This window comes from Eucyclogobius newberryi, unplaced genomic scaffold, assembly GCF_026437365.1.
Source record: "Eucyclogobius newberryi isolate DKJ021-1_F unplaced genomic scaffold, fEucNew1.0.hap1 SCAF_7, whole genome shotgun sequence".
Taxonomy (NCBI): Eukaryota; Metazoa; Chordata; class Actinopteri; order Gobiiformes; family Gobiidae; genus Eucyclogobius; species Eucyclogobius newberryi.
In genome coordinates this window covers 33,699,341-33,715,239 of record NW_027316389.1, presented here as the reverse complement: position 1 = coordinate 33,715,239, position 15,899 = coordinate 33,699,341, and the positions used below count along the sequence as shown (strand labels likewise).

Sequence of the window (15,899 nt, the reverse complement as noted above, 5' to 3'; positions counted from 1 at the left end):
CTCAGACACTGGTCCATGCCGTGTGAAGCCCCTCAGACACTGGTCCATGAACCGTGTGAAGCCCCTCAGACACTGGTCCATGCCGTGTGAAGCCCCTCAGACACTGGTCCATGCCCCGTGTGAAGCCCCTCAGACACTGGTCCATGCCGTGTGAAGCCCCTCAAACACTGGTCCATGCCCCGTGTGAAGCCCCTCAGACACTGGTCCATGCCGTGTGAATCCCCTCAGACACTGGTCCATGCCCCGTGTGAAGCCCCTCAGACACTGGTACATGCCCTGTGTGAACCCCCTCAGACACTAGTCCATGAACCGTGTGAAGCCCCTCAGACACTGGTCCATGCCGTGTGAAGGCCCTCAGACACTGGTCCATGCCGTGTGAAGCCCCTCAGACACTGGTCCATGCCGTGTGAAGCCCCTCAGACACTGGTCCATGCCGTGTGAAGCCCATCAGACACTGGTCCATGCCGTGTGAAGCCCCTCAGACACTGGTCCATGCCGTGTGAAGCCCTTCAGACACTGGTCCATGCCGTGTGAAGCCCCTCAGACACTGGTCCATGCAGTGTGAAGCCCATCAGACACTGGTCAATGCCGTGTGAAGCCCCTCAGACACTGGTCCATGCCGTATGAAGCCCCTCAGACACTGGTCCATGCCCCGTGTGAAGCCCCTCAGACACTGGTCCATGTCCCGCGTGAAGCCCCTCAGACACTGGTCCATGTCCCGCGTGAAGCCCCTCAGACACTGGTCCATGCCGTGTGAAGCCCCTCAGACACTGGTCCATGCCCCGTGTGAAGCCCCTCAGACACTGGTCCATGTCCCGCGTGAAGCCCCTCAGACACTGGTCCATGCCGTGTGAAGCCCCTCAAACACTGGTCCATGCCCCGTGTGAAGCCCCTCAGACACTGGTCCATGCCGTGTGAATCCCCTCAGACACTGGTCCATGCCCCGTGTGAAGCCCCTCAGACACTGGTACATGCCCTGTGTGAAGCCCCTCAGACACTGGTCCATGAACCGTGTGAAGCCCCTCAGACACTGGTCCATGCCGTGTGAAGCCCCTCAGACACTGGTCCATGCCCCGTGTGAAGCCCCTCAGACACTGGTCCATGTCCCGCGTGAAGCCCCTCAGACACTGGTCCATGTCCTGTGTGAAGCCCCTCAGACACTGGTCCATGCCGTGTGAAGCCCTTCAGACACTGGTCCATGCCGTGTGAAGCCCCTCAGACACTGGTCCATGCCGTGTGAAGCCCATCAGACACTGGTCAATGCCGTGTGAAGCCCCTCAGACACTGGTCCATGCCGTATGAAGCCCCTCAGACACTGGTCCATGCCCCGTGTGAAGCCCCTCAGACACTGGTCCATGTCCCGCGTGAAGCCCCTCAGACACTGGTCCATGTCCCGCGTGAAGCCCCTCAGACACTGGTCCATGCCGTGTGAAGCCCCTCAGACACTGGTCCATGCCCCGTGTGAAGCCCCTCAGACACTGGTCCATGCCCCGTGTGAAGCCCCTCAGACACTGGTCCATGCCGTGTGAAGCCCCTCAAACACTGGTCCATGCCCCGTGTGAAGCCCCTCAGACACTGGTCCATGCCGTGTGAATCCCCTCAGACACTGGTCCATGCCCCGTGTGAAGCCCCTCAGACACTGGTACATGCCCTGTGTGAAGCCCCTCAGACACTGGTCCATGAACCGTGTGAAGCCCCTCAGACACTGGTCCATGCCGTGTGAAGCCCCTCAGACACTGGTCCATGCCGTGTGAAGCCCCTCAGACACTGGTCCATGCCGTGTGAAGCCCCTCAGACACTGGTCCATGCCGTGTGAAGCCCATCAGACACTGGTCCATGCCGTGTGAAGCCCCTCAGACACTGGTCCATGCCGTGTGAAGCCCTTCAGACACTGGTCCATGCCGTGTGAAGCCCCTCAGACACTGGTCCATGCCGTGTGAAGCCCATCAGACACTGGTCAATGCCGTGTGAAGCCCCTCAGACACTGGTCCATGCCGTATGAAGCCCCTCAGACACTGGTCCATGCCCCGTGTGAAGCCCCTCAGACACTGGTCCATGTCCCGCGTGAAGCCCCTCAGACACTGGTCCATGTCCCGCGTGAAGCCCCTCAGACACTGGTCCATGCCGTGTGAAGCCCCTCAGACACTGGTCCATGCCCCGTGTGAAGCCCCTCAGACACTGGTCCATGTCCCGCGTGAAGCCCCTCAGACACTGGTCCATGCCGTGTGAAGCCCCTCAGACACTGGTCCATGCCCCGTGTGAAGCCCCTCAGACACTGGTCCATGTCCCGCGTGAAGCCCCTCAGACACTGGTCCATGCCGTGTGAAGCCCCTCAGACATTGCGCAAATGGGAGTGTTTTTTAAATTAGCAGAATATCTAAATTCTTTGAACAAATTTGCGCCCTTGCCGCACATAGGCCATTGTCTAAATCAGGGGTGCACAATACGGTCGAACAGAGGCAGTGAGGGTCGATTCCGCCGAAGCGCGCCTGAAAGTTCTGAAGCGCGCTGGAAAGCGCCGGAAAGTGCCGAAGCGCGTAGGAAAGCGCCGTAAAGCGAGAGGAAGTTCTGGTTAAGCTCAGGACTGGGGCAAGACTGGGGCAGGACTGGGACAGGATTGGGGCAGGACAGTGGCAGGACTGGGGCAGGACTGCCTCGTGTCTCATTGTAAGTTCAAAACTCTGCTCTACATCAGATGCAACAGTAAAACATTCTTAGTGATGTTTTTTTTCTTTGTGACAGTATATGTTTATGCTTATTTAGGTTTATTTAGATTACTCTGGTCACTGTCAAGATCCCTGGACCTCCAGCCTCTCACTATTATCAGATGTGCATGAGTGAGACGTCATTGGATTGCTTTGTGGTGTCAAGTCTTAGCCCAGAAAGGAGGGCTTTGATACAGGCTAGAACAGCTTGACTCTGATGGCTCTGGCCTTTTGACACTTTTTGGGCCTGGCCTTTGCCAACCTCGCCCAGAGGTTGGCAAAGGCTACACTTGTTACTGGTTTTCATACGGCTGGTCACAAATGCACCAGCCGTATGCAGAATTTTTTTTCTCCACTTTTTTCTTGTTTCTTAAAGGTGGTATGGACGATTTTTTTCAGCAATTTTGTTTATCATATTTCCTCGTGGCGTGGATAAATCATTTGTCCTGCCACGTATCAATCATAAAACGCACCTACCGCTCACCTGCAGCCGCGTCAGGCTCGTCCCCACGTTTCCGCGTGCCTAAGCGCATGGATCTATCATAATATAGTTCCCTCGGTGTACAGGGCAAAATGAAGACAGAGAAAGACAGTTCGAGCTGACGCAGAAGTGGACAGAAATCTACGGGAGACAAGCGATGCGCTTCGTTGCGCTAATAAACAAACGCACGTGTGTGTTGTATCAGTCCGCACGGGGGAGTGCGCATGCGCACTTCCGCCTGCTTCTCAAATCGCCGAAAAATCGTCCATACCACCTTTAAGTGTGATTGTTAGTTTGTTGATTTGGACAAAATAAAAACATAAATGAATGAAAAAAGTATTGTTGGACTAACTTATGATTTGCAACATTTTTCTGCAAGTAACATTGTAATGTAATAAGTAGAACAGGAGATGAAATGTACGTAATTAAAACACTAAACATCTCATCAAGTGCAAGAGCAAAGGTTCCATTTACTAATTTCTTTAAAGCAAGGCTACTTGATTTAATTAAGGCAATACTTTATTCCAAGAGTTGAAATTAAGTTGTTCCAAATTAATCTCAAACTCGGAAGTTAGCGACAGACGACAAACCGTTTCTGACATTGTTGTACATGTTCGTGGGTTGCACTTTCTCTTGGAAACCAAATTATTTGTTTTTATTATCCTTTTTAAATGATTTAAGAAAAGAAAAAAGTGTATGCATATATACACTTACATGTACACATACACACAAACACACACACACAAAGGATATATATATAGAGAGAGAGGTGGTTGACAAGGATCAGAGGAAAGCCGTGGTGGTGGACATTGCAGTACCATGAGTACATCCAAAAAAAGGAACATGAAAAACTAGAGAAAAATCAAGGCGTAGAGAAGGCCTGGAGCGTGAAGGTATTGGTGGTGCCCGTAGTGATCGGAGCACTTGGGGCAGTGACCCCCAAACTGGAGGAATGGCTTGAGCATCTCGGTCCAGAAAAGTGCAGTGCTCGGAACAGCAAAGATACTGAAGAACCCTCAAGCTCCCAGGCCTCTGGTAGAGGTCCCGAGCTTGAGGGGGGAGAAATAGAGTCCGCACACGGAGGGTGAGAACAAGTTTTTAAAAAAAAAATACATATATATATATCTCACGGGAACAAAAATTCAAGAAAAAGAAAGATTCTTCTCCCAGTTTTAGTTCCTCCAGACAACGGTCCACTTTGTCATTGCATTTTCTGTGATTTTATTTGATTGAGCGTTGCGCTGGGTTTCTGTTGGTGGTCGACTTGTGCTGTGTAACACTCTCAGGATTGCTGATGAAGTCTTGCTTTGAGATGTTGCCCACAACCTGGGGATTTACCCCCAAATCACAGCCACATGGCTGCTCCTCTTCTTGCTGTAGAACGCACACAGCTTTTTGTTGTAGTCCATTGAAGCTGTCTTTTGCAGACTTCACTTTATTTTGAGGCTCCTGCAGTGAATTGTTTTCATGATCAGCACAATCATATTCCCAAGATGAGTGGAGTGACTCACATTGATTTGTTGCAGTCCTCTTTTGCTCATCTTTAGCGGCTGGTTCCTGGGGGCCACTCAGGTTGTTGTTGATCATGGTCATCATGTCTCGTGCCCAGTTTACATAGTCACTGTCCTCCTCCAGGTACTCCAGGGTGATAAATGGATGATACAAGGCTGTTCCCGGAGTTAATCTCTTCCCATAATCTTGATTCAAAAGACATTCACATAGGCTCAGAAATGTCAGCCTGTCTCTGAATTCAGTATTCTGGATTATGCTTGGATAGGACAGGATCACTTCATCTAAACATAAACCTTGCAGTGGAGGTTTTGTGTTGAGGGGCTTCAAATATACTGTGACTTCGATCTCTTCTGGAGTCTTTAATCTCCACTGGCCATTTTCATTCAGGGTGTAGAATATCTTTGTGTAGATTCCCTGGCTCAAAATTTCATTTGGAGGAAAACCCAGAGTTTCAATGATGATCTTCTGGTTCTCATAAGGATTGCCAGGGAAGAGGTTGACACCCAGGTACAGATAGACTAGAACACAGCCGAGAGACCACATGTCTATAGCCTCAGACAGAGGCAGACCCAGACTGACCTCTGGAGCACGGAAGGCTCTTGGCTGTAACTGCATTCCTTGTTTCAGCTCTGACTTCAGGTGGGCTTGACCAAAATCAATCAATTTGACCTTGAAAGGATAATATTTTTGATTGACAAACATTACATTGTCAAGTTTGAGGTCTGTATGGACCACCCCTAGCTGTTTGAGGCCATCAAACGCTACCAGGAGCTGCTGAGCGATTGGTCTTATCTCACTCAGCTTAAAGGTACCCTGTTTAGCCAACATGTCTTTTAGACTGATGTCCAACATTTGAAAAGTCAGATACATATGATTGTGCTGAACGAAAGAGTCATTCAATTTGACAATGTTGTACTTTTCAAGATCGAGCTGTTTCACAAGGCAGAGCATCCGCACCTCTCTCTTGAATGCCTCCTGGTTGCTTCTTTTTAACCCTTTCACAGCTACAATCTCAGATGTGTCAGTCTTGAAGCAGAGGAACACTTGTCCAAAAACCCCTTCATGAATACTCCACAGGGTCCTGTACTCTTGGAGAAGATTATCTTCATTGTCACATTGATTTTGGGTGTTCTTTTGTATGTCCTCTTTAGCGGCTGGTTCCTGGGGGCCACTGTAATAGATGTTTTTGCTTATGGTCATCATGTCTCGTGCCCAGTTGGCATAGTAACTTTGGTCTTCCTCCAGGTATTCCAGTGTAATAAATGGATGACACAAGGCAGTACATGGAGTTAACCTCTTGCTATAATCTAAATTCAACAGAGATTCACATAGACTCAGGAAGGCCATTCTATCAGTGTATTCAGGATACTCGATTGTCCGTGTAACCAATCGTATCGCTTGAGCTAGACTGTAACCAAGCAACGGACCTTGACCGTTGAGTGGCTGCAAACCTTCATCACTTATAAATTCATACGGCGCCTTAAATCTCCACCATCCATCTTCCTGTTGTATGTAGAACTTAGTTGTATATAATCCCTGAGTCAAAAGTTCATTTGGAGGGAATCCCAGCACCTCAATAATTGTCTTCTGGTTTTCATAAGGTGTGTCAGAGAAGGGGTGAACACCGAGGAACAGATTGACTAGAACACAGCCCAGAGACCACATGTCTATAGCTTCAGACAGAGGCAAGCCCAGGCTGACCTCTGGAGCTTGATAGGATCTTGGTTGCACCTGCATTCCCTGTTTAAGCTGTGACTTTAGGCAGGCTAGACCAAAGTCAATCAGTTTTACCTTCAATGGATGGAATTTTATATCGACAAGCATAATGTTGTCAAGCTTGAGGTCCGTGTGGACCACACCCAACTGTTGAAGGCCATCAAAAGCTACCAAAAGCTGGTGAGCAATTGCTCTTATCTCAGTCAGACTTAAGGTACTTGTTTTGACCAACAAGCTATAAAGACTAATGTCCAACATTTCAAAGACCAAACATTTATCAGCTCTCCAAACAAAAGAGTCGATAAATTTGACAATGTTAAACTTAGCAGGGTCTAGCGCTCTAATATGTTTGAGCATGCCCAGCTCTGCCTCGAAAGCCCTCTCATTACCATCCTTAATCAATTTAACTGCAAAAGCCTCCTGTAAGTGAGGCTTGAAACAGTGCAATACCGTTCCATAAACACCTTCATCCAGTTGTTGAAGGGCCCGGTAGTCCTTGATGTAAAGCAGTTTGTCCGTCATGTTTGCATTAGTGTGCAAATGAAGTTCCCTTGCTCAGATATATAGTCTGCATCCAAATGTCGACACTTTTCCCTACATAGGGGCCAATAATAAGAGTCGGAAAAAACGACCGCAACAGGTCTTTAGCTGGACACAACATGACTAAAAGATGCAAAAAAAACTTAAACAGTTAAGCTGCAAAGTTGCTAGCGTTAGCCGCTTACCTTAGCTTGAGTCCATACATATGTAAGTGTCAGAGGGATTTTACCAATATGTATTACAGAAGTCCATTTTTATCTGAGATTTCCTGACGTTTTTCACTCGGACGCCAAAGTTACGTGACCGGGAGCTAGGGGAAATTCGTTGTTTTTGTTGTTGCTTTTAATGGTGGCTTGCAGCCAACTGCAAAGGTGTATTTATTGCCATATTCTTTAGACTTTAGTTTTTATTCTTTAGACGCTGTGCAATGGCAAGCCATAATAATGGTCCCGAAATTTTGCAGCTTCTTCTTTGGTGTTTTATAGCGATTGGTATCCAAGTGTTACATTACCGCCACCCACTGTAGTTCTTCTTTGCCGTTTTTGGCGGTTGGTATCCAAGTGTTACATTACCGCCACCTTCTTCTTCTTTGGTATTTTATGGCTGTTATCCAAGTGTTACATTACCACCAGACTTTATTCTTTAGACTTTATTCTTCCCCATTTATAGACACTTCTTTGGTGTTTTATGGCGGTTGGTATGCAAGTGTTACATTACCGCTGGTCTCCCCCCCTTACCGCCACCTACTGTACTGTTGTTGTACGTCTTAGACTTTAGATGATGTCATACAGTGAAATCATCTCCTGATGACTACACATATCATACACATTTTAGTTTTTTTTTTAACTCTCTTTCTCTCTCTTTCTATTTTTCTCTTTTTCTCCTTCTGTCTCATTCACTTTTTTTCTTTTTTTCTTTTTTTTTACGGTATAACGTTAAACACATACTTTGAAGATGTACAACAACAAAAGATGTACAACTACAGAAGACACAACTACAGTGGGTGGCGATAAGTGCACCTTTTCAGTTAGCTGCCAACAGCCCTTCTTCTACTTCTTCATTGGTGTTTTATGGCGGCTGGTATACAAGTGTTACATTACCGCCAGACTTCATTCTCTAGATTTCATTCTTCAGATTCCTCCAGACTTTATTCCAGAGCTGACTTTTCTTCATCTTCTGCTTTCTATTTCTACCCATTCAAGCTCTTTTGTTCCAAGGAATCTTCCTGCAGCTTTAGCAATGATCCAGATCCTGTCAGATCTCTTTTGAGTTTGAGCAGCACAGTTTATCATCCACCATAAAGAGTACAAAATCCTCTCCATCCACAACCAAGGTATTCTCAGTAATTCTGGAACCTCCACACTTGGAGCCTCCAAACTTGGAACCTCCACACTTGGAACCTTCACATTTGGAACCTTTACACTTGGAGCCTCCACACTTGGAACCTCCACACTTGGAACCTTCACATTTGGAACCTTCACACTTGGAGCCTCCACACTTGGAACCTCCACACTTGGAACCTTCACACTTGGAACCTTCACATTTGTTGTTGTTGTTGTTGTTGTTGTTGTTGTTTTATGGCGGTTGACATCCGAGTGTTGCATTACCGCCAGACTTTATTCCTTAGACTTTGTCGTAGTCCTAAAAGTTCTTCTTCCAGTGCCTTGACTTCCAGTGCTTTGTCCTCAGACTCTGTCGTAGTCCGTAAAAGTACTCCTTCCATTGCTTTGGTGTTAAAAAGTCTACGCCGTGCGTCTACGAGCTGCCACTCGTAGACCACACTTGGAACCTTCACATTTGGAACCTTCACACTTGGGAGCAAAGCTTCTCTCGCTTCGCTCTGGTCGTGAGCAGTGCTGGCTTCTCTCACTGTATTTACTTTCACCTCTTTACTTGACACTTTCTTGACTGCATCCGCATAGGATATGCTTTGAGAGTCTTTAATCTTTTGCACCTCAGCAACTCTTTTGCTAAACCTGCATCCCCTGTAGGCAGAGCTATGCTCTTCCCCAGTTACAGCACTTCAGTTTAGCTCCTTTGTCACATCTCCCATACTTGTGATCTCCTGCACATTTACCACATCTTTGCTTCCCTCTGGCTTCCCGCTGGCACCTGAAGCAGCGTAGGGGCGGTTGAATATACGGCCATAGCTCAAGTATCCAATGAACACCTGGCAGGTATTTACCACCTTCAATATCATTACCTTCAGGCTGTCACATCTTTCTCCAAACCGGGTTGTTTTCAACCGCCTAGCATCCACTACCTTAGCTCCAGTTAAATTCTCCTTTACTTCATCCACAGTCACCATCGTAGGGATACCTGTGATAACTTCTCTGACTGTGTTTCTTTCAGCGTCCGAAAGAAGAATGTTCTTTCCATCCAGACTTTTAATCCCAATCACTGTTTTTGCTGAGCCGTGTCTTTGCACACAACCAGCAGCGAGCCATCTATCCAGACTCTCGCATGTAGTTGTTGTAGTTCTTTAGACTTCATTCTATTGCCCCCCCCCCAACATAACAACAACAACAACAACAACAACAACAACAAAAACTGTACCATGGCCGTGACGATGATGTCACATCATCACAATGATGTCACTGGCGCTGAAGTCACCAGTCACCAACATTCCGCCATTCTAAGATATATATACATTTTGACGACAAAAACACCATAGAAGAAAAAGAGGAAGAAAGCAGCCTGGAGTCTGAAGAATAAAGGGGGGTGGGGGGAGTCTGAAAAGGTACATTTACTGCGGTCTAAAAAATAAAGTCTAACGACTGAAGTCTAAAGTTTAAGACGAATAAAGTTTAAGTATAAAGTCCAGCAAATATAGTATAAAGTCTAAGACGTACAGCTACCGTAGGTGGCGGTAATGTAACACTTGATGCCAACTACCAAAAACACCAAAGAAGAAAAAGAAGAAGAAATGGTTCTAAACTGCATTCCGCCATGTCCATGCTCCGACTTGCGTTTCGCAAGTCACTTCCTCATTAGACTAATTTCTCAGTGAGAAAGAGTCTGATTGTAATAAAACACACATAATTTTGAAGCTTAAAATACAGAGTAGACATCATGTCCCCTGGACAGTGCTTCCACTGTCCACTGGCGTCTTCTTCTACAGTGTGTCAATCCATTGTGCTTCCTGCTAGAGTGCCCCCCGGTGGCCGTTAGCCAGTAAAAATCTATAAATTAGATGCACCGTTGTATGGGCTGCAGAGCTAAAAGTGAGTGAAAAAAGTAGTGGCTTGAAGTCTGATTGGAAGATTATAGAGTTAAGAGCGTCTTTGTAGTGTTACACTACAATCACCTTTTGGTATTATGGTTTCTGTTGATCGGTCCACACTCAATCCAGTAGGTTAATGCACCTTTTCAGTTGGCTGCAAACCACCATTAAAAGCAAAACAACAACAGCAAGAGGCCACCTGCTTGTCTTCATGGACATGCTATTTCTTTGCCTGGAATGTTCCAATGTAAACTATCTCCAGGGAGACAAACAGAACAAGCTAAGCTACAAGTCAGATCTGTTAAGGAGCCAACAAGCTCACATAATGAATGCATGTTTGTCAAGGTATTTTATATCAATGAAAACAAACATTTAATGAAATATTACATTCCAAGCAAAACAATCCCTTCTCCATAGACACAAGAGGCAAGTTAAAAGTTACTAGTGCACTTTTAATCTTAGCATTGCCTACAAATACAAAAGTTGTAGTGTATTCAAATTTGCTGAATGAACTGCCTGGACTATGATTAAAGAGAGCTTTTACCTGAGATTGTACACAGTCAGCTGGTTTTTGCCAGCCTTAAACCTTAAGAGCAGGGTTAAGAAAGCTTTTGGCCCTCTGTCAGAGAAACTATATCCATTTGTTTTATCAACTGCTCCTGGTGGAACAGCCTCCTGTGTAAACCCTGTCTCCAGCCGGCATGATCCCGAGCACTAATTACACATATTTATGTTGGACACCCAGAACATGGATGGACATCTATTTCCAGAGCCTTAGAAGAGACGTCTTGGCTCACAGCAGGGAATGGATTTTTATGGCGCGCGACGTTTGCATGCTTTCTTTGTGGTGATAAATAGCAACTTTGAAGCACTGTTTCTACAACAACTCATGGCTACAAGAGGCAATCTACCCCCGGGCTGCTGATTTAGGGGCGACTGGCTAATACAGAAGAGACAGAGTAACTTGCTCCTGTGCTCCGTTACAACAGCCATTGGAATTATGGGATAGCACTGCCATTGGCGCTGTCAATATTGTGATCCATGATTTGCTAAAATCCCACGTAAAAGTCTAGCCAAGAACAACAGATTAGTCAAGAGTGTTTGGAAATCGCAACCCACAAGATGGTCAGATCCTTCTTTCAAGCTAATTTCCTTCATGACAATGTATTTGTTTAATAAGGTTAACTGTGGGTAATGGCTACACAATGCCTCTACATTGCTGGACACGGAGAATATCATTAGAACTGTAAATACATTTTAGTGAAGGTTTACAATTCACTTTTAGAAAAACACATTTTACTGACCTCTATTCAATGTATAAATCATCTATTTTAAGGAGCGTCCTGTACATGTTTTTAGTGGTAGAGGAAACCAGAATGAAACCAAAATCTATAAATGAATAACAGTTTGCAGGATTAAGAATAAAATACAACATAAACATAAGACAAATCTCATATCAGGCATATAAATGAATATCTTTGAACTATTGAACCAGAGCCTAGAAGAATCCCACCCAGACACAGAGAAACATGCAAACTCTGTACAGTCTGGGCCGAGAGTCAAACCCAGAGCCTTTTTGCTGTGAGGTGCGAGTGCTAAACACTCTGCCACTGTGTCACATTTTCAGTTTGTTCAAAAACTCACAAAAAAATTGTTGTTATTATGGTAAATTCATTTCTATGGACATTTGCCAGTGACCAAAAACAGCTTATGTTACATTCCGTGCATCAAAAAATAAATGTGTTTTAGTCCTTACCTTTGTAGCTTAGTTTGACCCTGGGGACACTCTGTTTGAAGCTTGTCGCAGCAGATAAAACTCTCCATTCTGTCACTCCTACGAGCATTAGCAGCACGTGTCCAAGTCCTGTCCTCCTGTGGACATGAGTGGAGCTGGACATTGTCCCAACTATCTTGTCCAATGGTCCAGTGTCCTTGTGTCCTCAGCCCTGCAACAGAGGAGCAGCCATGAGCAATCTGGAGACTATTCACTCCCTTCACCATGGAACCAAACAAGAATGTCAACCTTCATTCTTCAGTCATTCCACATCAGCTGTTGCAGCCGCTTCCCTTTGTGTCATGTTGAAATCTGTTTGCCAAAACAAAGGTTGTCTCAAACAAAAGTTCCTCCCCCTGCAACAATGGCTTTGAAACTGATAAATCATTTAATCCTCTGGCAAATTACACTGGCTGTAGGGTTTGGAGATTTGGTTGATTGCTGTGTCAGTGATTCTTTTCTGATTTGAAATAAATGGCCGGTGTCTTGCACACACAGTCATAGTGGATCATTTAGGCATGTGGGCCCAAGCTGCAGGAAGGAGAGAGATGAATGAATGTGACCTAATTCCACCGGAAGGATTTGTGCAAACTTGGACTGCCAAATAATATTAGTGGGTTTAAAAATGACTCTGCACTGTCCTGTCCAATAAAACCTATGGTCAAAAAAAAGAGAGAAAAGAAACCACAGCAGGCAACAGAAGGTAAACAAAGTAGGCTATGGTCTAGTATTAAAATGTGTAATTATATTTACCATCTGATCAACATAAATTTCAGTATGAGAACGTCAATCTACAAAAGTAGCTTTGACGCCTCTGGTATATGGTCTGTGCACTGTGACTCGCATGTTTTAGATCATGTATTTTGAAAGGGCATTGGCACTAAATTTTGACACTACGTATTATTTTCTTCTGTTTGCCCTGCTAAAAAACAATTTATGCAACAACAACAAAAAATACAACGCCATCCTAACATTGCTGGTGTAAATTGTCTGCACATCTGCCGTGCCGTTACCATTTGGTGTAAATTGGGGGGTTGCAGAAAAGCAGTGATCTAAAGAGCCTTAAGCAGTGTAAATGAATGAATTAATAAAGTACAAGGGCAGGCAGTAATAAAAGTGATAATGACTGTTTGTCTTGCAGCTAACAACAACTCTGCAACTTTCGAATCTCAAAAAAAGAAGGCAAAGGTAAAATACAAAAAATCAATACAAAAAAATCACTCAAATAAAAAATGCATTCATCACATTGACACAAATGATAAATAACATTGCTCTAAAAAAATAGTTTTATGTTTTAAGGGAACATTATTAAAAAAAAAAAAAACTATAGTAGTATGTTAATGTTCATGTTGCTATAATGATATCTAAAAGACACATTTTGAAAGAATTTGATGAATTAATCCGACATCTGATCTGAAACTAAACAAACACAGGCCACTCTCCCCTCTCAGGATTACTGCTACATCGTCTTCATTCCTTCTAATTCCATTTACCAGAACATACATCAAACTGCCACACGCCAAAGTAAACCATGTCAGGTGTAATTAGGGATGGAACTCAACCAACCATGTAATCTAGAAGGTAATCCAAATTTTCAGACGAAACTCAAAGAAGATGAGGCAAGAAAAGCTAAAAGTTCAATGTTTATTATCCCCAATAGTGTATTATCACTTACCATAATGCATTCCAAGCTATTTTTTAGTTTAGTTTAGAGTTTATGAGTGCTTTTCACAACATTGAGAGTGAGCGAACAAATAGCATGCTAACAGCGCAAATCCTGTTGTGAAGAAAGCACACAGCGTTCTCATATTCACCTTAAGAGCTTCTTTTACAATATATGTGAATTGGGACAAAACAGATTTTACTTTATCACATTTTAAAAACTGGTTACAGCCTCTTTAATCATAAACATACTTGAATAAGACCACACATTACGCAAACTATGCTAATATGTACCCGTCAGAAAAGAGTAATTCATGCTCGCTCACAGAGAAACGTTTTGGAATCCGTACACACGTTTGCCAATAGTCTGACGTCGGGAAAATTGGAGTTTGGGTCGGGCCGAGTGGCAAAGATCCAGGCACACGTTCTCGCAGATAAACAGACAACGACGACAAATAGAGAGGAGCGGGCTACAGATACTGAGGTGTGCGTGACGGCTCGGCCAATCAGCAGACAGCAGGAGGTCGCACGGGGTCAACTCCACAGTATGTTTATGAGCCGAGGTGACAGTGATGATGGTGAAAGGGAGATTTGTGGACTTTTGTCAAGAGTTTTAAAGATTCAGAGGGACAGGAATTTTAAACAGATCAACATCCAACCATTTTAATTTGTCATTGATCAGTTAATGATTTTTAAATGGAAAGGTTTGAGGCAAATCTGTCAGTAAAAGTGGTTTGGAGAATAGTTTATTATGGTCAATTTTATGTAGAAAAGGCTTTACTGGAATGATCACGCATTAGGTTAAAATGATCAGTTTCTAATAGTGGTTTCGACATCTTCAAAATGTAATATTATTCTCTCCATGTAGACGTCAGAGCTTAAAACTTGAATGTTCCACTGTACAACATGGTATAAAAGTAGCATTTATTTAATTACGGGTGTTTTTATTGCTCAAACTGAACTGCCGTTTGACTCCACAAATGTAAGGTTTGCTTTGTTCCATTTTGCCCTTGCCATAATCCCCATGTTTGTCTGATTATAGTCTCATACAGCAGGAGAGTGTGGTGGCCCCACTGAGAGTCCTTCAACGTCCTGGGCTCAGCAGAACCACAAAAACACTGCTGTGAATGTGAAAAAGGCTCACTGCGCGCACAAACTACAATACAGACTACGAAATAGACGGGGGCCCGTAAGCCCTCAAATTGGGTTTGAATTAGGAGGGGGCCCGCCGTGCCCCTGTATCGAAATTCCTCGAAAAAATAAAGATTTAACTAGTAATTTGGGGCATTTTCATCGCTTAAGTTTTGTTTTGATAGACATGCCACTTCGCAGTATTCTCTCTTCTCATTGGCCGAGCGGTGTCCGTGATCTAATTTTGATGAAAGCGGGCAGCTGATTGGCCGCTGCGTTCGGTTGGGTGGCGTTCGGGTGAACTCCCGGTCTAATTTTGCCCCAAAAGTGATATCTAGGTTGGCGGGCGTCAATTTACTCAGTCCGCAATTCAGACTTTTTAAAGTTGTTTGCAACAAAAGCTGTGTCAATGTGGAAGTATCCAAGGGCCCCAAGGGCCCCAAGGGCCCCGCCCTTTGGAGTTGTTAGCATCGGGGCAATGTACGTTAGTAGTTTATTTTGTAGGCTGTGATTTTATATATTCCACAAGATCTCCTTGTGTCAAATGCTGGTAAACAGTATTTATTTTGTATCTAAGAAACATCATTATATTAAATTAAACAGTATTGAAAGATCATGATCGCTGGTTTATATGATTCAGTATTTGTGCTCTTCCTTCATATCAAATGAAAGATAAAAGTGCTTTAAATTGTTTTACATAATAATAACGAGGTTTAAAACAACACATTTATCTTTTTCTTATGACGCCGCGCGCTTGTGGGCCCTGAAATTGCTGGGGGGCCCCTAACTTTTTTAGATAGGGGCCCCCCTGGCCCCTAACTTTGAAAATCTATTTCTCAGCCTGCAATAACGCCTGAAAATGAATCCTGTTTAAAGTGTTAGCAAACTATGAATTATGCGATCATCATCATTATGTGATGTAAGTTGGTGAACATGAGCACAGTTAACTGATGTAGTGAGTATTTTGCAGAACTATATGGAAGTTTTAGTGGATTGTTCTTATAATGTGTCTCTGCATTTGACCAATCCTTCAATGGATCGTGATAATTTACCTTCATCAAAAACATACCTATTAGTATTTAGCTTAATTTGAGGGAAGCTAGTCGAGATGTCCATGACCCTTGACCTAAGGTGGGGAAGAAAACACCCAGATGC

The 15,899-nt window shown here is 44.4% G+C and overlaps 1 protein-coding gene across 1 annotated transcript in view; it reads right to left on the bottom strand.

Annotated features, from left to right (window-relative positions):
- The window catches only part of sema3d (sema domain, immunoglobulin domain (Ig), short basic domain, secreted, (semaphorin) 3D), a 97,393-nt gene extending 85,272 nt beyond the window's left edge, over window positions 1–12,121 (bottom strand). Inside the window, exon 1 of the mRNA XM_072435729.1 lies at window positions 11,934–12,121. Coding sequence (XP_072291830.1) covers window positions 11,934–12,075 — 142 coding nt within the window. The 5' untranslated portion in view covers window positions 12,076–12,121. The remainder of the gene's footprint in view (window positions 1–11,933) is intronic.
- Between the last annotated feature and the right edge of the window lie 3,778 nt (window positions 12,122–15,899).